We start from the raw sequence: 24,298 nt of genomic DNA on the forward strand, positions 1-24,298 counted from the left end.
TTCTCTTGTTCCTTTCTAGCCAAACCAACCACATCAAACAAAAAGGTGCCAACGACCACATCCGTCGCCAACGCTGCCCAATCTGAGACCCCCTCCAACTAGTTTGTTACATATATGTGATGACAAAATTAATTACATATATACACGTCATATCATTAACATATCGTTATTTAGAATTTTCCATATCAACGTCTCTGTATCATCATACTCATATCCCGTATCCGTATCTGTATCCATACTTCATAGGAATGATCTACTTCAATGTATGAATATCTATGATCAGATCCTTTAGGTAAGATATATATGTAAAATCAGCAAGACAAACTTGTCAAGCATAAAGATCAAACAGGTGGACTCTTGATCATGATCCTTGTATCATCATTGTGCTAATCATCAAACACTTACTTTTCAGTAGAGCACTTTACAATTACTTTAAATGTATAGAATCTATGAAGCATGGACACGCCAAAATGGAAGCCGTGGCGGTGTCGAATACGGGGACACGCTGGGGACATGGGGACACGCCGGGGACACGTACGGGACACGGCATCTGGCATGTCCCCTCAATTTAATTAATTTTTTTGTGAGGGACACGGCGGAGACACGGCAGAGACACGCGTGTCCAAATTTGGACATGCCATGGGACATGGGAGAAGAGTAAATGAAAGAGAAAATGAGTACAAACCCGGTCAGCGACTTCTTAGCCTTCGATCTCGAGCCAATCAACCTCCATCCAGTCCATTTCGACAATCCAGTCCACTTCAACTTAGAGCTTTCTCTCTCGCCTTCAGCTTCGCATTTGCAGAGCTCTCTCTCTCGCCTTCTCTCTCTCTCCCTCCCTTGCGATCGCGATCGCGATCGCTTCTGTCTCCCTCTCTCTCGCTGATCGCGATCGGTGGTCTCTCTCTCTCTCGCTTTTGCTTCTGTCTCGCTCTGTCTCTTCTGTCTCCCCCGTCTTTATCCATATAGGAGTATAATATATGTAACTATTATTTATTATAATAACTATTATTCTATTATAATAATAATAACTATTATTCTATTATAATAACAATAACTATTATTATTATTAAATATTACAACTAATAACTATTATAATTATATATTATATAATAGTTATTATATAACATAAATATACTTAGAAGATAATGTATAATACAATAGTTATATATTATATAATAGTTATTATATAACATAAATATACTTATAAGATAATATATAATACATATTATAAAATAATATATACTTATTAATAAATAAATAAATAAATACATATGTAAAATAAAAAAAAATTAATTAGAACACAATATTTAAAAAATATAATAAATAAATAAAATAATTAATGTGCATTAAAATAAAAATATTTATAAAAAAATTAAAAAATTTGCCGTGTCCCCTACTGTGTCCGTGTCCCCATTTTTTAGAAATTGCCGTGTCCCGTGTCCGTGTCCGTGCTTTATAGTATAGAATTGAAGTTTTACGGTTGGATTTAGTTCTGATACAACCTCAGGTAAAAGAAATATTCAAATTCGACTCCATGGAAAGGACAGTACACCTACCAGAACAACTTCTATTTCCCTGTCTGTGACAGGTGTGCGCTTTGGCTGAAGAGAAGTTTGCCCTCCAACAGCAGTGTTGATGGGCACTGCTCGAACATTTGACCTTGGTGCAGAACCTGAAAATTGATAATAAAAAAAGAGTTGATTACCCAAATTAAACCAAGCCTTGTATCTCAATCAAGTGGAGTCAACTACTACATGAATCATTTTTCACCACTCTGCTTGGTCAAGGGCTATATGCTTAATTAAATTAAATAAATTCATATTTTTTTCACTAACGCATCCCACATCAGTTTAGGTCTTCTCCTCCCCCTAAAATTTTCATTTGTGGTATTCATATTACTCTTCCTTGCTGTTGCATTTATTCGTGGTATATAATCAAATCATCCTAACTTGTTCTCTCTCAACTTATTTTCAATTGGTGCTACTTTTACCTTTTCACAAATTTTTTTATTTTCAATTCTACCTTCCCTAGTCTTATCATACATCTATCTAAGTATTCTCATCTATGTTTTGTGTTTTAGTTGCCTAGCATTCTATCTCATAAAGCATTGTTGACCTTATAACTATTCTAAAAAGAGTTGATTATGTACCTAAAATTCATACGAAAAAATAACTACTTCAGTAAGATCTTTAATGTTTGAAAACACTGTTTTCGCAGATGAATGCAAAATTACTTTAGCAGTACTCCAAAGTACCAAAATCCAATGTTTGAACTTTGAATCAAACCACCAAAGTATAAATTTGAGATGTTTACATTGTAGCTTGCTCTAAAAGGAGCACGTGAACCCTAGTGTGGTGTCCAATTGCTGTTTAGCAACTTTGATACATCTCAAAAAAGTAAAGAATAGAACAACAGTGGAAAGATATACTTTGAGACCTGGCTTAAGAAGTTGCAGTGAACAACACAGAAATTTTGTTTCCACTGCAAATTGACAAGATTGTAGAAAGGGAACTAGACCTCGCATTCCTTCTTCCATTTCTAAGTTAGTCGTCAAAATTTTACAACATTTTTCCTTCTTCAAAATTTCTCAAGCCCTAATATCCCTCAAAACATGGGGTACCTTCAATCCCATTCTTCTTACCAGTCACTTACTGGCCAAACTGCTTCCTAACTGTGACATATTCAACCAGAGCCAAAACCTTGATATGTACATTTTTGACACCCATGGTCCTATGTAAGTGTGCTGAATTCACATGATTAAATGTAGTATTTTTTCCGAAACATATCATGACTGCTCAAGTCCCATGATTTAAAACAATGAACTAATTCATTAATAGAGAAGTTCTCCTAACTAGTACATGTACAATAATTTGAAGTACTTCGTCCAGGGATACTCTATACCCAAATCCCTATGTCCCTTTGTCCCAATGCATTGTCAGCCGTGGTATGTGTGTGTGAGAATCTCTCGACACAAAAATCTTGAGACGATCCTATGGCAAGGAGCTTGGGAGTTTATTGGGACAAAAAGGGATGTAGGGACAAAGAATCCCGTGCCAAGTAGTTCCACCCTTGATAAGAATAATAGTTCTTCTAGCTAGTATGATGATATATATTTACTAACACATAAGCAAACCTTGTTGTACAACCTTCTCGTCTTGTCCCAAATTAAAGTGAAATTTACTGAGTCCCCATTACTGATGCATTCATTTTGATTTGAACTCTCTTATGTTGCCATTACTCCATTTCACATCCTCATTTCACCTTCTTTATAAAACTTCAAAAAAAAAAAAAAAAAAAAAACTATACTAATATCTCAGTTAGCAATGTGTATGAATACCTAATCTCCTCCCTAAACTAATTTTACTTGGTAGTGTCAAGGTATCTACTAAATCTAGCATCAGATACCACTCATTTGAGATTGTTTAAAAATACATCAGGTGATCTCATTAGCTAAAAAATATCAAACTTAGATCAATCAATAATTCAAGAAAACAACATAGAGAAGCACAAACCCTAAATTTGCTAACCATAACTAACCTAGTTCATAAGACCAAGCAATTCCTAAAAAAATTATTTTTTATTTTTTGTTTAGGCAAAAGGAAAGAAATGAAAAAAAAAAATCCATTAAAACAAAACAACTGAAGTGCAGTAAAATTAGTCAGAATTTCATAAAAAGTAGTGGGTTGTGCAGTTAGAAACACACATAAATTTATAAGAATAACGATACATTCTCTAAATCGATGAGCTCTAATGACATGAAAGTAAAAAAAAAGAAAACCACAAACGTCTCTATTACAATGGAACCCACACTCCATTAGAACTATTTAGAAATCCTTCATTTTTGAATTTATAAATACACACCAAGAGAGAGAGAGAAAGAAAAGAAGATCGGAAGAAGGAAAGAGAGAGAAAGGGAGAGGGAAGGAAGAGACCTACAGCAGAGGGTTTTGGGTATCTTAGTGGGAATTTGATGCTGGGAATTCTCCTCATCACTTGGAATCCTCCTCCACCCATCTCTCGCTCTCTCTCTCCCCGTCTCTCTCTCTGGATTAGTTGAAAACAGGTAAAGAGAGGGACTGCTATTCCCTTTCTTCACTTGGACCATTTTTTTTAAAAGTTATAAATACATTCTCTAAATTTATTTAAAATATGAATTATTCATTGTAATTTTAAAAATTAAAAAATTCTAATAAATATACTCAAGAGTGCACTATATTCACTTTTAATATACTATTTTTTTATAGTTATGTTTAATTTTTCTTTTCTAATTATGATATTATTTTATATTCACTTTTAATTATACTATTTTTTTTTATAGTTATGTTTAATTTTCTTTTCCAATTATCATATTATTTTAGTTATAACTCATGAGTGTTTTAGTTATGTTTTATGCTATGTTTAGTTATGGTATTTTTTTTAGTTAGGACTTGAAAAATATGAAATTATATAATTTTTTTCTTTAGTTATAAAGTGAGTGCCACAATTTTTTCCTAAAAATTACATCTCTCCCTTAAAATTTTTAATTTCATAATAAATTACTCATTTTATTAATAAATTATCAAAGTAAATTAACATTATATAATGATGTTAGAAATATATTTCAATTAATAATTCAAGTAATTTCATTATTGTATAAAAAAGTAGTTAGGAATTTTATTTTTTAATTAATTTTGTAGAAAAAAAATTCTGACTACTTAAAATAACACTTTACCCCCTTTATGTTTGATTTTTTTTTTTTTTTTCACTTTTAGCTCTTAATTTTTTTAAGGAGAAATTATAAAAAAAATAAAAATAAATTTAGGATTTGACTCTTATAAGAAAATAAATCATGAATTTTTAATTTTGTCAATTTAAACTCAATAAAAATAATATTTTAGGCATTTTATGCATATCTACATTGAGTTTAATAAAGTGTTTCTTTTAGTACTCCACTTATTATTTTGGACTCCTAGTTTTTTATTTTATTTTATTAACCTTATATGAAATTATTAAAGAATATATCGATTATTTTGGAATAACTCATCTCACAATTAAACTCATACACCCACTTAATTATAAGATAGAGTTTATGAGAGTACCCACCTATATCACAATCCATACACTTCAAAACCATCAAAACTTATCCATACTCAAAATCTTAAAAGCCTTCCAGCGGCGATATTTCGGTAGCAACAGTGGCAACCATTCGATTATACACACTTCTTCAGCAATAGCAATAAGTGAAAGTTTTTTCAACAATCACAATTTTCATGAAACGAATGAAGTACAACAATGTAACCTCAGAAAAAGTTCATAACTTTGATAGTGTTCATAACTTGAAGAAGGTTGGCCTTATAATGGTAAGTTCCTTCAAAAACAGGAAAAAAAATGATGAAAATAGTTCGACATTTTTTTAGTACTGAACTCCCAAACATATAACAAAAAAATTTTGAACATATGAATTTTGTTCCGACATGTTTTATCGATCAATTTCCTAAATTTAATTTATATTGTTATTTTAGGGTGATGACAAACATTCTTTTCAACTTTCATGGAAGTTTGAAACCCAAATGCCAACTAGCAAAGCCTCTGGTGAGTGTTTCTTGAAATACCCATATCAAATCTTGTAAGGAGAGGAATGTAGGTTTCAGATCAAGAACTCTAGAAAGAAAGAAAAATTATGGAGAGCTAAAAAGATACTATCGTAAGAAAGAATGAGAGGAATATCGCTGTGAGAATGAAAAACATGATTTGTAACGCCCCCAAAATAATACAATAAAAATAACTCATATACGGAATAAATATGAGAAACAACATGCTTTCATATATCAGAGTTCATTGTCTAACAACCAGTTAAATGCCATGTCGGCTTGCATCTTTCCAAGTCATTGCTTGGTTACACAAATTGAGTCTCGCTCATTACATCTTAAGCCCTTGGCTTTATAAATAACAAACATACACACATAAGACATAATTAAGAAGCTCTTGCTTCCCCAAAATCTATCCATGCTATTGCCTTGGAAGTAACATTTCACCTACACCTAAAAATGATATTCCCGTATAGGGTGAGCCAACAGCCCAGTAGAGATAATCTAACACAATATATGAGGTTTAGTAAAGGTATAAATACCACGTACATAAACAATACCGATACTAAAACATCTACAAGGCCTGCATATTCATAGGCCACTAAGACCTAACCTCATTCCATTTCCCTTCAATTCATTTCCAATTCATATATGCTACTCAGTTTATGAGTTAAATTCATTATCTTTCAACAACTAAAATGAGACTACAACTCAATGGTTTCCAATTATGCAAAGCACATATTGTCACACCCCAAACCTATTTGCTAACTTTGAAAATTACAAAACCCACTCCACGCTATTCGAAAAATTCCAATAACCTCCAGATATGATCTAATATATCCTAAGTTTCAAACCCAATTGGTTTCACTTGATTTTCTTATCAAAATAATTATCTACTATTTATTATATCCAAACAGGTTGTTTTCTGCAGCACTTTAAAGAAATTGATGGTTCTCTTAATATACACGAGCAATCAATGCAAGGCCAAAAACTTACGAAACTAGACTCGTAATTGGTTCTAATGACACTAATTTGATAATTTTTGGATTTATACCCAAAGAGAACAACACTCCCGAATTTACTGTTTAAAACTAGTTTTCTGGACAGATTTAAACACATCAGTTTATATGGATTTTGACTCCCAAAAATTATGAAAAAAATTCAGATATGCAATTCAATATGTAATTAATCTACCGTAAAAATCTCAGTTTAAAATTCATCCGTTTGATATGTTTTCTTGATTTTTAAAGTTTGTGATTCTGTGCAGAATTTTTGGACTAAAACTTACACCCAATCTTTACACATAAATTTAGCTCCTCAAGTTTCTTAATAGGATATCTATATACACAATACATAAACCTACAACCTCTCCATCAATGAACTAAATAATAATAGAGTAAGGATAAAGAACAAAAACAAAAGGAAGAAGAGAGATAAAGAGCTACTACACAACCAAAAATTGCTCCTTGTTTGCAATCCCCTTTTCTTTTCTTCTTCTTTTCTCTCAAACTCTCTCTCTCCCCGTGGCTACTGTGGCTGCTATTATAGTGTTGATTATGAACCCTAGGGTTGTTAAATATTGTATTAGGCAACCTAGGGTTACTTTATATATCTAAACAAAAAGGCTCTAAATTGTTATCTCTTTATATTATTTTATTTTCTAACCCATTAATTTAAATAAAATATAACTATTAATATAACAAAATATACTTACAAACTTACCCTCTATTTTTTTTTTTATAATAAATCTTGCCTCTAAATTAAATACTTTCACCATAAATTTATTTTAGGTTTTAAAAGACCTTCAAATATTTAATTTGCACTTTAGGATTCACCACCAAAATATTTGAGATTATAATATTATTATTATTATTTAATTATTTACTTAATTTTTATATTCGGGTTCCCACATTCTCCCCTCCTAAAAAAAAAGTTTCGTCCTCGACACTAACCTCAGTAAATCATGAGAATAGATGTGGGTACTTCTCGCGCATCTCGTCCTCGCATTCCCAAGTCGCGTCTTCAACTAGATGATTACGCCACAGTACCTTAACCAATTTAATGACCTTTGTACGCAACCTTTTCTCTTTCGAATTCAAAATCTTAATAGGTATCTCCTCATATGAAAAATCCTCTCTAATCTGAAGCGGCTCATAATCTATCATATGCGACGGACTGTGCACATATTTCCTCAACATTGACACGTGAAACACATTATGCACTCCTGCCAACCTCTAGGGGGTAGAGCAACACAGTACGTAACCACACCAACCTTCTCCAATACCTCAAATGGACCAATGTATCTGGGACTCAACTTTCCTTTCTTTCCAAACCTGATCACTCCTTTCCATGGTGATACTTTCAAGAATACCATATCTCCCACATGAAACTCTAAGTCTCTCCTACGATGATCAGCATAAATTTTTTGTCTACTCTGAGCAGTCAATAATCTTTCTCTGATAGTGATAATTTTCCGTGTAGCATCCTCCACCAAATCAGGTCCCAACATTTTCCTTTCACCAACCTCATACCAACACAAAGGAGACCTACACTTCCTCCCATACGAAGCCTCATATGGAGCTACTCCCAAACTAGAATGATAACTATTATTATAGGCAAACTCCATGAGCGACAAATAATCATCCCAATTACCTCTCCACTCCAAAGCATAAGCCCTCAATATATCCTCAAGGGTTTGAATAGTCCTCTCTGATTGCCCATCTGTCTGAGGGTGATAACCTGAACTAAAATTTAACCAAGTGCCCATAGCTGACTATAACACACCCCAAAACTTAGACACAAAATGAGGGTTCCGATCTGACACTATTGACACAGGTGCACCATGCAATCTAACAATCTCCTTTACATACAACTGTGCAAATCGAGCTAGAGAATAGTTCATCCACACTACAATAAAATGTGCTGACTTGGTTAATCTATCAACAACTACCCAAACTGCGTCGTGATTACTACTAGTACAAGGTAAACCACACACAAAGTCCATGGTAATATGATCCCACTTCCACTCTGGTTTAGGTAAGGGTTTTAGTTTCCCCGCAGGTTTCTAATATTCTACTTTAACTTGTTGACACACCAAACACTGAGCCACAAATTCTGCAATATCTCCCTTTATACCATTCCACCAAAAATGTTCATAAAGATCCCGATACATCTTAGTACTTCCAAGATGAATGCTATAACTATAACTAGAACTATGTGCCTCTACCATAATCTCCTTCCTCAAATCACCACCAACAGAAACACAAATTCGGCTATGGAATCTAAGCAACCCGTCATCACTAACCACAAAGTCTAAATTCTTACCCTCTACCATCTCTCCTTTAATACGCTTACATTGGGGGGTCAATCTCCTAAGCTAAACGAATCCATTCTCTCAAGGTCGGCTGAACTGCCAATTGACTACAATAAGCCCTATCACTAGGTGTAACAACCTCAAGCCTTAAACATCTCATGTCTTCCACCAAACAACTCTCAATAGACAAAGCAGCTACATCTCCAACTGCGACCTTCCTACTCAAGGCATCTGCAACCACATTTGCCTTCCCCGGATGATACAAAATATTCACATCGAAATCTTTTAGTAACTCAAGCCATCTTCTTTGCCTCAAATTTAGTTCCTTCTGTGTAAAAATATACTTCAAACTCGTATGATCAGTGTAAATCCCACATGACTCTCCATGCAAATAATGTCGCCAGATCTTAAGAGCGAAAATCACTGTTGCTAACTCCAAGTCGTGCGTAGGATAATTTCTCTCATATACTTTCAACTTATAGCGATCCCGGGTTTACCCTTGTTGTACAGTGATCCGGACATGTGTCCATGGATGTTGGAAGTTGTTTATTTTCTAGTTTGCATCCTCTTTACTTTGTATATTGAGTTATAAGATGCGTTGGGCAGGTTTGTTACAGGTTGGTTGCGTTTGGGAGCCTAGTGTTGCTGCCCAGATTTTTGGTCCTTCGCTCGAGCGAGGAGTTTGTCGCTCGAGCGAGCATTGTGTTGCACCTGGTTCTGGACCTGAGAGCTGTCTTTCTTGGCTCGAGCGAGCTTTTCGTGGCTCGAGCGGTCTGGATTTTTCTTCGCTCGATCGAGAACTTCTTGGCTCGAGCGAGAGTTTTCTGTGTCTGGTCGCTCGAGCGACCATTCCTTCGCTCGAGCGAGAGTGTTTTATATCAGCGGACAGCAGCGTCTTAAACATCACTTTTTCAGTCCCTTTCTTTGAGCAAAACCTAAATTCGACACTCTCTCTCTCTAAACTTGCACTCTCTCTAAGATTTGATCTCCCTAAGGTGTGAATCTAGCCTAGGGCCTTTGTTAAAAAGATAGAGGGCGTTGAGAGCTTCGATTTAATCTGAAAAAGTTTGGATTTGGAGCAAGTTGATCTTGGAGTCTTCATCTCCTTTTTGGCTTAAACTTCAAGGTAGGGATATCCTACTCCTCTCTATGGATTTTGTCTCTAAATTTTGGTATTTTGAGATGTTGGGGTTGGTTTGGTAATTTTGTGAAAGTTTGGGGCTTTTGTGTAATTTTACAAAAGTTGGGGTTTAATTCATAATAAACCTAGATGCATGTTTGGCATAGAAAAATGGAATGATTGTTGAATCATTGATGAAAATGGGACCTAAGGGTTGAAATAGTAATTATGGAAAATGGCCTAATTACATTGTTTAATTAATTGGGATAATTAATTGGTGAGAAATGAGGAAATGAAATGTTGATTGAACATCCATTTGTGCATTTATTTTCTGTTTTAGAAATAACTGCTTTGGGCTATCGGTGGAGGATAGTCGAGATTGTTGTAGACAATGCATGATGATTAGGTAAACGGAAACTAATCAATGGAATGTGTCATGGAACTTGACGGTTGATAGAATACATTAATTGTGTGTATTGTGTGATTGTATATAGAACCAATGTGTTTATATACGTTATGTGTAGAGGAGGAGATAGGGGATGTACTCCGCGGTTTAGGGGAAGATAGGGGATGTACCTCTAAACCGGATAGGTATTGGGAGGAGATAGGGGATGAACTCCGTAGACAGAGCTCATATGCTTGTCTAGAGAAGTGAAGATAGAGCTCATATGCTTATCTTTGTGAAGTGTGGATACAGCTTGTATGCTTATCTGTGGATATTGTTGATATACATATCTGTTGTAGAATGTGGATACAGCTTGTATGCTTATCTGTGGATATTGTTGATATACATATCTGTTGTAGAATGTGGATACAGCTTGTATGCTTATCTGTGGATATTGTTGATATACATATCTGTTGAGAATGTGGATATAGCTTTTATGCTTATCTGAATGTGAGATATAGTTTTTATACATATCTGTGGAAATGATGATAGAGCTAGCATGCTTATCTGTTGAAAAGGGGAAAATGAAAAGTAATAGGGACTTGTAAGTCGTTGACATAAATGTGCGATTTATGTGGATGTATCGGTGTTGACCATCTATCAATTGCTAATATTTTAGTCATTGTCCATGGTTGGTTTAGTGTATTTCTACTGGGCTGTGGCTCACCCTATATGGAAATATCATTTTCAGGTACAGGAAGCATGCCACCTCCAAGGACATAGCTGGGAGGATAGTAGCGGGCATAGTTTTGTCGTTTTACTTTTTATGTATTACATGTAATTTCAAGCCAAGGGCTTAATGTGTAAACGAGTTAGAACTCTTTGTTGTAACCAAGTATTAACTTGGAAAGCTGTAAGCCTGTAGGGCATTTTGTTATGATGTTAACATGTAATACTTATGTAATGGAATGCGGTTAGTTATATGTAAATGCATGCCTTATCCGATGGGTTTATTGTTATTATTTTGAGGACGTTACAACTTGGTATCAGAGCGTACCGGGTTCGAATACTTTGGGTACGTGGGAAGTGATTAGGATCACAATGGGTTTGTCTCGCTTGATAGAGACTTAGATGTAGTACCATATGCTATGTGCTTAAGTGATAACATGCTTATGTGACTATGTGGGTATGGGATTTAATTTCTGGGATGTTGATTGGATCCTTGAGTTTCTGGGAGTCTCGTTGGAAAAGCACTTGATCAATGCTATTTCTAACCGGAACTCTAGTAACGCCTCGGGACTATTATTATCCGGAAATGAAATTTGTAAGTGCTTATGTGTTTATGTGCTTATGTGGAATGAATTACACTTGTCCATGCATTAGGACGTGAGTGTTTAGTTTCGGCACACCTATGAATGTGCTAACGTTCTGTGTTACCTTTATTAGGATGTCAGGACGAGGAAGAGGTGCTAGGCGTGGTAGACCTACGAGGCAGGAAGTACCGTTACAGGGTGAGATTCCGGCAGTGCAGGAGGGAGTTGGGCAGGCCAATGTGGCCGAGCCAGTGGGTCAGCAGGCTATGGGTGCCTTGGCCAGAGAGATAGCAGGAGCTTTAGGTATTCTTAGAGCTGGAAATCAGGCAGCTGAGACAGGGCCTTCCTTCTTGAAGAGGGAGTTCTTCCGGTGTAATCCGGACGAGTTTATCGGGGATCCTAAAGAGCCGCTTAAGGCAGATGAATGGCTCGAACAGACAACGAAGACGTTTGAGATGCTTGGCATCGAGGACGGAGCACTGAAAGTGACCTTCGCATCCTTCCAGCTGAAGGGAGATGCGGGTCAATGGTGGAAGTACGAGAAGGCTCGTGTGGGCGGTACTTGGGAGGCGTTTATAAATGCTTTTCAGGAGAGGTTTTTGTCTGCAGCAGCTAGGGAGAAGCTGAGGGATCAGTTTAGCCGGCTTAATCAGCAGGGCTTGTCAGTGGCCGAGTTTGAGGCTACTTTTACCAGTCTGTCTAGGTTTGCACCTGAACTGGTGGCGTCTGAGGAACGCCGTTGTTATGAGTTTGAGCGGAAGTTGAGGCGGGGCCTCAAGTTGAGAATTGGTGGGTCTTATATTCGAGAGTATAGACACCTAGTGGACGCTGCAGCTCATATGGAGCTTATGATGCAGGAGGAGGATGAGGGCCAGAGAGGCTCCAAGAGGAGCCAGGATAGTCAGGGTGATGGCAGGAGGCAGAGGGGTTCTAATCCTCAGCAGTCGCAGGGTGGTGTTGCTAGATCGACCTTCCCAGTGCCGAGTGCAGGCTCCGGGAGAGGTGGTCAGGGGGATTTCACCTGTTACAAGTGTGGCCAGCTGGGTCACAAGGTATCTGTTTGCCCGCAGAAGGGTGGGGGTCAGAAAGCTGCTTCTTTTTCAGCTAGACCGCAGAGTCAGAGTTTGGGCAGAGGGCAGCTCTTGACTTGTTATCAGTGTGGACAACCTGGGCACATGAAGAGGTTTTGCCCACAGTTGAGTGCCACTTCGGGAGCGTCTGGTTCTAGGCAGACGCAGGGTTTTCAGCCAGCTCAGTCTGTGCAGGCCTCGAGGGCCAATCCGGGAGCTTCGTCATCCCAGTCTGTGCAGCAGTCTTTTGCTCCGAGAGGTGAGCAGGTAGACCAGGGGCCTACGGGGCGCGTGTATGCTGTTACCGCGCAGGATTTAGTACCGGCTCCATCAGTAGTGAGAGGTACTTTTCTGTTTTGCAACTCGGTTGCTAATGTGTTGATAGACACGGGTGCATCTCATTCTTTTGTATCTGCTGCATTTGCATCTGTTTTGGAATTGGAGTTAGCACAGTTAGCATCTCCTATTTGTGTGGTATCGCCTTTGGGTGGTGAGTTGATTCTGAAACAGGGTGTTAGAGGATGTGATATAGAGGTCGCCGACTATAGGCTTCCTTTTCCATTTGTTGTCATGCCCATGAAGGGTTTTGATGTTATTTTAGGTATGGACTGGCTATCGTCATACCGGGCTGTTATTGATTGCTACCGCCAGAGGGTCACGTTATGTACCTTGAGCGGGGAGTGGTTCCACTTCTTGGGAGACCGGGTTGGTATTGTTTTGCCACCGGGGTTTGATTCGCGAGGGCGAAGTGAGCTTAGTAGTCTACTTGCTAGCTGTGAGAGTGGTGAGAGTGGTGAGACCCAGGTTGTGTTACCGAGGGTGGTTTGTGAGTATTCGGATGTTTTTCCCGAAGATCTTGTTAGTTTGCCACCTCACCGAGAGATAGAGTTCTCTATTGATTTAGTGCCTGGTACGGCGCCGATTTCTATGGCACCTTACCGTTTTGCTCCAGCAGAGTTGGTTGAGTTGAAAGTTCAGCTCCAGGAATTGCTCGATAAGGGCTTTGTTCGCCCTAGTGTTTCACCGTGGGGAGCACCGGCACGCTTTGTTAAAAAGAAAGATGGTGCCTTGAGATTGTGTATTGACTACCGGAAGTTGAATCGGGCTACGGTTAAAAATAAGTACCCTATGCCCCGTATAGATGATTTGTTTGACCAGTTGAAGGGTTCCCGTTGTTTCTCTAAGATAGATTTGAGATCGGGTTACCATCAGTTGAGGGTCAGGGAGGAAGATGTTCCTAAGACGGCATTCCGTACGCGGTATGGCCATTATGAGTTTCTGGTGATGCCATTCGGGCTTACCAATGCACCGGCAGTCTTTATGGACTTGATGAACCGGATTTTCCGGGAGTTCTTAGACCGATTTGTGGTTGTCTTCGTGGACGATATCCTTATCTATTCGTCTTCTGAGGAGGAGCACGAGGCACACTTGAGAGTGGTGCTTGAGTTACTTAGAGCCCATAGGCTGTATGCCAAGTTTGGGAAGTGTGAGTTCTGGCTGGGGGAAGTCAAATTCTTAGGCCACGTGGTATCCGGGGAAGGGGTGTCTGTTGATACATCCAAGGTTGAGGCAGTGCAAGATTGGGCACAGCCTAAGAGTGTGTTTGAGATCCGCAGTTTTCTGGGATTGGCTGGGTATTACCGTCGGTTTGTGAAAGATTTCTCCAGGTTAGCGTCACCGTTGACTAGACTGACTTAGAAGGGAGTCAAGTTTGTGTGGAGTGAGACTTGTGAAAAGTCGTTCCAAGAGTTGAAAATTAGATTGACCACCGCTCCGGTGTTGATTATTCCGGAGAGAGGGTTGGGTTATGCGGTTTATTGTGATGCCTCACGAGAAGGTTTGGGTTGTGTGTTGATGCAGGAGGGGAAAGTGGTAGCTTATGGCTCACGTCAGTTGAAAATACACGAGAAGAATTACCCCACACACGACCTAGAGTTAGCAGCTGTGATCTTTGCCTTGAAAATCTGGAGGCACTACCTTTATGGTGAGAGGTTCGAGGTATTCTCGGATCACAAGAGTTTGAAGTATCTGTTTACACAGAGAGACTTGAATCTGAGGCAGAGGAGATGGATGGAGTTCATCGAGGATTATGATTTTGAGTTACATTATCATCCAGGAAAGGCCAATGTTGTGGCCGATGCCCTTAGTAGGAAATCCATTAGTGATGTAGCTTGTATAGCCATCCGGGAATGCGAGATGTTGGGAGCACTTGGCGAGTTTGATTTGCTACTGGGCGAATCTGTTGAGGCTGCGGCCTTGTTTTCTGTTGTTGCGCAGCCTACACTTGTGATTAGAGTGTTAGAGGCACAGAGAGGTGACCTTGAGGTAGAATCCCTCCGAGAGAAGATCTCTAGTGGGAAAGTTGAGAAGGGTTTAACGGTGTATCCCGACCTGAGTGTGAGATACCGAAACCGTTTGTTTGTACCGGAGTCTTGCCGAGAGGAAGTACTCCGAGAGTTTCACCATTCGCGCCTTGCGGTGCATCCAGGAGGTACTAAGATGTATCAGGATTTGGGTCGCCAGTTTTGGTGGCGGGGTATGAAGAGAGATGTGGCTGTTTTCGTATCGAAGTGCCTTACTTGCCAGCAAGTGAAGGCCGAGCATCAGAGGCCAGCGGGTTTGTTGCAACCCTTGCCTATTGCCGAGTGGAAGTGGGAGCATGTCACTATGGACTTCGTTGTAGGTCTTCCGAGGACTCAGCGGGGTAGTGATGCTATTTGGGTGGTTGTAGACCGGTTGACTAAGTCGGCGCACTTTATTCCTATGCGCGTGAGAGATTCGGTAGATCATCTTGCCGATTTGTACATTCGGGATGTAGTGAGATTGCACGGGGTCCCAGTGACGATCGTCTCAGATAGAGATCCTCGTTTTACTGCTAGATTGTGGCAGAGTTTGCAGAGTGCCTTGGGCACTAAGTTGACCTTTAGTACGGCTTATCATCCTCAGACTGACGGACAGTCCGAGCGTACTATTCAGATCCTCGAGGATATGCTTCGGGGTTGTGTCCTGGACTTCAGTGGGACGTGGGAGAGGCACTTGCCATTGGTAGAGTTTGCCTACAACAATAGTTTTCAGTCTAGCATCGGTATGGCACCGTTTGAGGCCTTGTATGGCCGACCGTGTAGGTCTCCAGTTTGTTGGGCCGAGGTGGGTGATGCACCTTTGTTGGGTCCGGAGTTGGTTAGGGAGACGACGGAGAAAGTTGAGCTTATCCGTAGGAGGCTTGTTACAGCCCAGAGTCGACAAAAGAGTTATGCCGACCGTAGGAGGAGGCCTTTGGCGTTTGAGGTAGGTGATCATGTCTTTCTGAAGATATCACCTAGGCGAGGCCTGATGAGGTTTGGGAAGAGTGGGAAGTTTTCCCCTCGGTTTATTGGTCCTTTTGAGATCCTTGAGAGGATAGGCGAGGTTGCTTATCGGTTAGCCTTACCGCCGCAGTTGTCTGGAGTGCATGACGTGTTTCATGTGAGTATGCTTCGGAAGTATGAGCCAGATCCATCACATGTGCTGGATTGGACCGATTTAGAGGTAGATGAGGATGCCTCGTATGAGGAGAGACCGGTTCGGGTCTTGGATAGGCGGGATCAGGTCCTGCGTGGCAAGACCATTCCTTTGGTGAAAGTCTTGTGGAAACATCACGGAGTGGAGGAAGCCACTTGGGAACGTGCGTTGGAAGTCCGAGAGAAATATCCGGACTTGTTTGTTGGTATGTAATCTTGTATTTAAAATTTTACATTTTGTTGAACTTAAGAGCTTTTATATATGTCTTAAGTTGTGAAACATTGAAAATGTTTTGGTTATGCCTTATATGGAAGTTGAATGTGACACTATATGTGTTGAATATATTGTTGAAATTGGAAAGATAGTGCATAATGTTGATGCATGTTGAAAATACATATGTTGTTTACATATTGTGAAATGTCTCTTGTTAAAGGGATGGGATGACCGGTAATGGGTCGGATTGTTGAATGTTCAGGTGTAACATTGTTGTTTAAAATGAAGGAAAACTTGTTTTTGAAAACTTGTGCTTAATTTCGGGGACGAAATTCTTTAAGGGGGGGAGGTTATAGCGATCCCGGGTTTACCCTTGTTGTATAGTGATCCGGACATGTGTCCGTGGATGTTGGAAGTTGTTTATTTTCTAGTTTGCATCCTCTTTACTTTGTATATTGAGTTATAAGATGCGTTGGGCAGGTTTGTTACAGGTTGGTTGCGTTTGGGAGCCTAGTGTTGCTGCCCAGATTTTTGGTCCTTCGCTCGAGCGAGGAGTTTGTCGCTCGAGCGAGCGTCGTGTTGCACCTGGTTCTGGACCTGAGAGCTGTCTTTCTTGGCTCGAGCGAGCTTTTCGTGGCTTGAGCGGTCTGGATTTTTCTTCGCTCGATCGAGAACTTCTTGGCTCGAGCGAGAGTTTTCTGTGTCTGGTCGCTCGAGCGACCATTCCTTCGCTCGAGCGAGAGTGTTTTATATCAGCGGACAGCAGCGTCTTAAACATCACTTTTTCAGTCCCTTTCTTTGAGCAAAACCTAAATTTGACACTCTCTCTCTCTAAACTTGCACTCTCTCTAAGATTTGATCTCCCTAAGGTGTGAATCTAGCCTAGGGCCTTTGTTAAAAAGATAGAGGGCGTTGAAAGCTTCGATTTAATCTGAAAAAGTTTGGATTTGGAGCAAGTTGATCTTGGAGTCTTCATCTCCTTTTTGGCTTAAACTTCAAGGTAGGGATATCCTACTCCTCTCTATGGATTTTGTCTCTAAATTTTGGTATTTTGAGATGTTGGGGTTGGTTTGGTAATTTTGTGAAAGTTTGGGGCTTTTGTGTAATTTTACAAAAGTTGGGGTTTAATTCATAATAAACCTAGATGCATGTTTGGCATAGAAAAATGGAATGATTGTTGAATCATTGATGAAAATGGGACCTAAGGGTTGAAATAGTAATTATGGAAAATGGCCTAATTACATTGTTTAATTAATTGGGATAATTAATTGGTGAGAAATGAGGAAATGAAATGTTGATTGAACATCCATTTGTGCATTTATTTTCTGTTTTAGAAATAACTGCTTTGGGCTATCGGTGGAGGATAGTCGAGATTGTTGTAGACAATGCATGATGATTAGGTAAACGAAAACTAATCAATGGAATGTGTCATGGAACTTGACGGTTGATAGAATACATTAATTGTGTGTATTGTGTGATTGTATATAGAACCAATGTGTTTATATACGTTATGTGTAGAGGAGGAGATAGGGGATGTACTCCGCGGTTTAGGGGAAGATAGGGGATGTACCTCTAAACCGGATAGGTATTGGGAGGAGATAGGGGATGAACTCCGTAGACAGAGCTCATATGCTTGTCTAGAGAAGTGAAGATAGAGCTCATATGCTTATCTTTGTGAAGTGTGGATACAGCTTGTATGCTTATCTGTGGATATTGTTGATATACATATCTGTTGTAGAATGTGGATACAGCTTGTATGCTTATCTGTGGATATTGTTGATATACATATCTGTTGTAGAATGTGGATACAGCTTGTATGCTTATCTGTGGATATTGTTGATATACATATCTGTTGAGAATGTGGATATAGCTTTTATGCTTATTTGAATGTGAGATATAGTTTTTATACATATCTGTGGAAATGATGATAGAGCTAGAATGCTTCTCTGTTGAAAGGGGAAAATGAAAAGTAATAGGGACTTGTAAGTCGTTGACATAAATGTGCGATTTATGTGGATGTATCGGTGTTGACCATCTATCAATTGCTAATATTTTAGTCATTGTCCATGGTTGGTTTAGTGTATTTCTACTGGGCTGTGGCTCACCCTATATGGGAATATCATTTTCAGGTACAGGAAGCATGCCACCTCCAAGGACATAGCTTGGAGGCTAGTAGCGGGCATAGTTTTGTCGTTTTACTTTTTATGTATTACATGTAATTTCAAGCCAAGGGCTTAATGTGTAAACGAGTTAGAACTCTTTGTTGTAACCAAGTATTAACTTGGAAAGCTGTAAGCCTGTAGGGCATTTTGTTATGATGTTAACATGTAATACTTATGTAATGGAATGCGGTTAGTTATATGTAAATGCATGCCTTATCCGATGGGTTTATTGTTATTATTTTGAGGACGTTACACAACTATTGTCACGTATAAGTAATCTCTTTCCTATGCTGCATGGGCACACATCCTAAACCCTGTCATGAAGCATCACTATAAATCACAAAACCACCACCATCAGTAGATAAGGCAAGGATTGGAGCTGATGTCAACCTCTGATTAAACTCTTGGAAGCTACGCTCACAATCATCATTCCACTCAAACTTGACCCCTTTCCTAGTGAGATTGGTAAGTGGCAAAGCAATACGGGAGAATCCTTCTACAAACCGTCTGTAATAACCAGCAAGCCTTAGAAAGCTACGTACCTCTATCACAGAAGTAGGTCGTGGCCAAACAACGATTTTCTACCACCTTCGTGCTATCCACAGATACCCTATCTTTACTCACCACATGACCCAAAAAGGATACAATGCTCAAACAAAATTCACACTTCTTAAATTTTGCATACAGTCTCTTCTCTTTAAGGATCTGAAGTACTACCCTCAAATGCTACTCATGCTTTTCCTTACTCCTTGAATAAATTAGGATGTCATCAATAAACACTACCACAAATTTATCCAGCTAGGGTTTAAAAACTCTATTCATCAAATCCATGAATGCAGCTGTTGCATTTGTGAGACCAAAAGGCATCACCAAAAACTCATAATGCCCATAACGGGTTCTAAAAGCAGTCTTAGGAACATCCTCATCCCTTACTTTCAACTGGTGATAGCCTAACCTCAAGTCAATCTTAGAGAATACTTGAACTCCCTACAATTGGTCCAATAGGTCATCCATACGTGGCAAAGGATACATATTCTTCACTGTGACTCTGTTCAGTTCTCTATAATCAATACGCAATCTCATAGACCCATCATTCTTCTTCACAAACAACACAGGTGCTCCCCAAGGTGAAACACTAGGCCTAATAAAACCTTTGTCTAGCAACTCCTGTAACTGAGTTTGTAACTCCCTCAACTCCAACGGTGCCATTCTATAGGGTGCTTTAGAGATAGGTGTTGTATTAGGGATCAAGTCAATGGAAAATTCGACCTCACGGTCTGGAGGAAGACCAGGTAGATCCTTTGGAAAAACATCAACAAATTCCCTCACTACAATCAACTCCTCTAACCTCTGCTCTGGTTGTTCAGTACTCACCACACAAGCTAAATAACCATGACACCCTTTTCTCAACATTCGGTTAGCCTGAAGAAAAGAAATAAAACAAATAGAAGACCCTTTTGCATCTCCCTGAAAGAAAAACTCATGTTGCCCTGGCATAGCAAAAACTACCCTCTTTCTAAAACAATCAATAGAGGCATGATTCTTCGTCAATAAATCTATCTCCAAAATCACATCAAAATCCTTCATCTCTAAAGAAATCAAATCCACTGGAAAAATCCTACAATCCATCTTTATCTCACAAGATCTACAAACATCTCCCAATACTATTGATTCTCGTAATGAAGTAGACAAGGTAATACATGCATCCTAAGGCACACAAGGAATAGACAATCCACGTAGAAATCTAGATGCTAACTCTTAACCTTCAAAATGAAATTAAGAAAAGCTCAACACAAGCTTAAACAAAACTAACTTAACCAAACACTACTAAGGACTAGAGGGACTCGGACCTCGTCTAAATGATGAAATGCAAGACATGTAACTCGATAAACTATAGCTCTGATACCACAATTGTCACACCCCAAACCTATTCGCTAACTTTGAAAATTACAAAACCCACTCCACACTATTCGAAAAATTCCAATAACCTCCAGATATGATCTAATATATCCTAAGTTTCAAACCCAATTGGTTTCACTTGATTTTCTTATCAAAATAATTATCTATAATTTATTATATCCAAACAGGTTGTTTTCTGCAGCACTTTAAAGAAATTGACGATTCTCTTAATATACACGAGAAATCAATGCAAGGCCAAAAACGTATGAAACTAGACTCGTAATCGGTTCTAATGACACTAATTTGATAATTTTTGGATTTATACCCAAAGAGAACAACACTCCCGAATTTACTGTTTAAAACTAGTTTTCTGGACAGATTTAAACACATCAGTTTATATGGATTTTGACTCCCAAAAATTATGAAAAAACTTCAGATATGCAATTCAATATGTAATTAATCTACCGTAAAAATTTCAGATTAAAATTCATCCGTTTGATATGTTTTCTTGATTTTTAAAGTTTGTGATTCTGTGCAGAATTTTTGGACTAAAACTTACACCCAATCTTTACACATAAATTTAGCTCCTCAAGTTTCTTAATAGGATATCTATATACACAATACATAAACCTACAACCTCTCCATCAATGAACTAAATAATAATAGAGTAAGGATAAAGAACAAAAACAAAAGGAAGAAGAGAGATAAAGACCTACTACACACCCAAAAATTACTCCTTGTTTGCAATCCCCTTTTCTTTTCTTCTTCTTTTCTCTCAAACTCTCTCTCTCCCCGTGGCTACTGTGGCTGCTGTTATAGTGTTGATTATGAACCCTAGGGTTGTTATATATTGTATTAGGCAACCTAGGGTTACTTTATATATCTAAACAAAAAGGCTCTAAATTGTTATCTCTTTATATTATTTTATTTTCTAACCCATTAATTTAAATAAAATATAACTATTAATATAACAAAATATACTTACAAACTTACCCTCTATTTTTTTTTATAATAAATCTTGCCTCTAAATTAAATACTTTCACCATAAATTTATTTTAGGTTTTAAAAGACCTTCAAATATTTAATTTGCACTTTAGGTTTCACCACCAAAATATTTGAGATTATAATATTATTATTATTTAATTATTTACGTAATTTTTATATTCTGGTTCTCACACATATAATCATTTCAAATCTGTCATTTTACGGATATTTTGTCCAAAGGAACCAACACCCATCTATATATGAAATTTCGGGTCTTTCACCCAGGACACTCTAGCCAACTTGCTTTAAATGGAGTCCATCCCCTTTCTTCTCCCAAACAAATATACATATGCAATGTATTTATAACATAGTCATATATGGAGTACATCTCATTTCTCCTCCCAATAAACATACATATACAATGTATTTATAAACATAGTCACATATGAAGTACATCCCCTTTCTCCTCCCAATAAACATACATATACAATGTATTTATAACATGGTCATATTCAAAGACACCAATAATGGATTAGCATTAAATCGCCAAATCCTCATGCAATTTCTACAACAATCATAGCTATCCTCCACCAATAACCCAATACAATTATTTCTAAAGAGATGTTCAATCTCAAAATAAATCTTTTATTCAAAACTTACATAGGTGAGATAATACATATCCAATATCACCATCTATACCAATAACCTTCCAATTTCACATTTTCAATACTAATCCCAATTATTTATACAAAATAATAATTAAATCAAAATTAGGACAAAATCTCCATCTTTCCAAATATCAACCCAAACACTAAAATCAACTATTTTGGCACAACATGATCTTATATTCAAGCCTCATACTCATTTACCTCTGAAATATCACTTTCACGATCTGATAAAGCGCGATCTGCTTGAGCGGAGAGTTTGACGCTCGAGTGTCAGACACATAAATTTTACCCACTCGAGCGCGATAAAGGCCGCTCGAGCACCAAGACACAACAGCAAGGCACTACCCGCTTGAGCACAATGAGACCTGCTTGAGCGTAGAATACACTTATCCAGTATTTTTGCAGACACAGTCCCCACTTGAGCGTAGATCAAAATTTCAGAAGTCCGCTCGAGCGGAATAGCCAAATTCTGGGCAACAAAAGCTTGGAAAAACAAGCAACCAACCTGTTCCAAACACACAACTACAACCCAATAACCAACATTAAGGGGAAGACAAGGGAAGCAAGACATGAACCACCATCCAAACCATACAAACCCGAGTCCGGAATACCACAAGAGACGGATCAAAACTAGGGTCGCTATATGATCGAATGAAAGATCTCTACGGTGAACTTAAGATTTGAACTTTAGATTTTTAGGAGATTAATAGTTTTTAGGGATGTGCTGAAGGGTGTGCATTTTAGTGGGTATAAAAATTTTAGAAGAATAATTTTAGAATTTTTTTTTTTTTTTTGGAGGGGGGGAGGGAGAGGATTTTTAAGGGTTTTAAAATTTTATAAGTGGGAATTCAAAAAAATGGGGAGTCAATAGTAATAAGTGGGTGCTAATAGCAACAATCAATTTAACAATTAAAATATTTTTTTCGTCAATTTTATTTAACAAAAATAGATGAATGGTTTAAATTGAAAATAAATAAAAAGGTTAGAGTTTAAATTGATAAAATTAAACATTTAGGTTTTATTTTTTTAGAGTGCTCAAACCCTGATTTTTTTTTTTAATTGTCGTTTTTTTTCTTCTTCTCACTTTCACTTTTTAAGTTTTCTCCAATTTTTTCTAAAAGTTAATTATGTCCAAAATTAAATAGAACATTACATATTGAGAGATACAGTATATAAAAATATTTTATTATATATAACTCACATTTTTTTACACAAACTCAAATTTCAATATAACAATATATCCACGCAATATATATATATATATATATATATATATATATATATCATGTACCAATTAACGTGATTTTTTTTGTTTAATTTTAAACAAAAATTAATTTTAAGAGTAATTTAAAAATAATTTAAAACATAAAAGGGCAAAAGTAATACGAAAAAAACCTTTACAAAGTGTTTAATTCATAGATTTAGGGAGGAATTTTTTAGAAAAAAAAGAAGAAGAAAAAAAAGTAAGTGAAATATAATCAGCTTGTTTGGTTTGGATTTTCAAGAATCACTTTTCAGAAAATTAAAATTTTTTATTTTCCTTTTTTTTTAATTTTTTTTTATTTTTACTGAATTTTGTTAATATTCTAAGCAATTTTTTTAATTTTTAGATACACCTAACATAAATACATTTAAAAAGTATATATTTGTGAAAAAATTCTTTAGAAAATTCACTAAATTTCAATAATACAAAAAAATATGAGAATTTGATACATTTTCGTATTCTTGTGTATTTATTAATTTTTTAAAATATTTTTGACAAGTATTTTACTTTTTAGATATATGTAAGTAAGATGTATTTTAAAAAAGTAAAAAAATTGCTTAAAATTTTAAAAATATTCACTAAAAATAAAAAAAACAAAAACCAAAATACAATTTTTAAAAAATTGAAACCAAATACACTCAATATTTTATTAACATTTCACCTAATTTTTTTTTCTTTCCAAATTCTTTCCAAAATTTATGAATCAAATACAACTTTAAAAAGTTAAAGTGAGAAAATAATCAAAAATAAATGGTCAAAATGTAATTTTAAAAAAAATCTAAATTATTTTGCAAACACCAAAAAATCTAAAATCTAAAAGATCAAACATCAATTAT

The 24,298-nt window shown here is 37.2% G+C and overlaps 1 protein-coding gene across 1 annotated transcript; it reads right to left on the reverse strand.

Annotated features, from left to right (window-relative positions):
* Nucleotides 1–1,523: 1,523 nt before the first annotated feature.
* On the reverse strand, nt 1,524–20,276 carry LOC145797569 (uncharacterized). Its single transcript, XM_082884954.1, has 3 exons — nt 20,157–20,276; nt 19,922–20,069; nt 1,524–1,675 (listed from the first exon to the last, which is right to left on the reverse strand). The coding sequence occupies exons 1-3, from the start codon at nt 20,274–20,276 to the stop codon at nt 1,524–1,526; spliced, it is 420 nt and encodes a 139-aa protein (XP_082741080.1).
* Nucleotides 20,277–24,298: the final 4,022 nt, after the last annotated feature.

The sequence above is a fragment of the Camellia sinensis genome, chromosome 8, assembly GCF_055761805.1.
Source record: "Camellia sinensis isolate YWXY chromosome 8, ASM5576180v1, whole genome shotgun sequence".
Lineage (NCBI taxonomy): Eukaryota > Viridiplantae > Streptophyta > Magnoliopsida > Ericales > Theaceae > Camellia > Camellia sinensis.

Excerpts from the sequence above, each read along its gene's own strand:
- LOC145797569 (XM_082884954.1), bottom strand. The coding sequence starts at position 20,276 with ATGGATTGTAGGATTTTTCCAGTGGATTTGATTTCTTTAGAGATGAAG. Across the intron at positions 20,070-20,156 it reads TTGATTGTTTTAGAAAGAGG|GCTAACCGAATGTTGAGAAA; the intron begins GTAGTTTTTGCT and ends TCTTTTCTTCAG. Across the intron at positions 1,676-19,921 it reads ACCTGGTCTTCCTCCAGACC|GTTCTGCACCAAGGTCAAAT; the intron begins GTGAGGTCGAAT and ends ATCAATTTTCAG.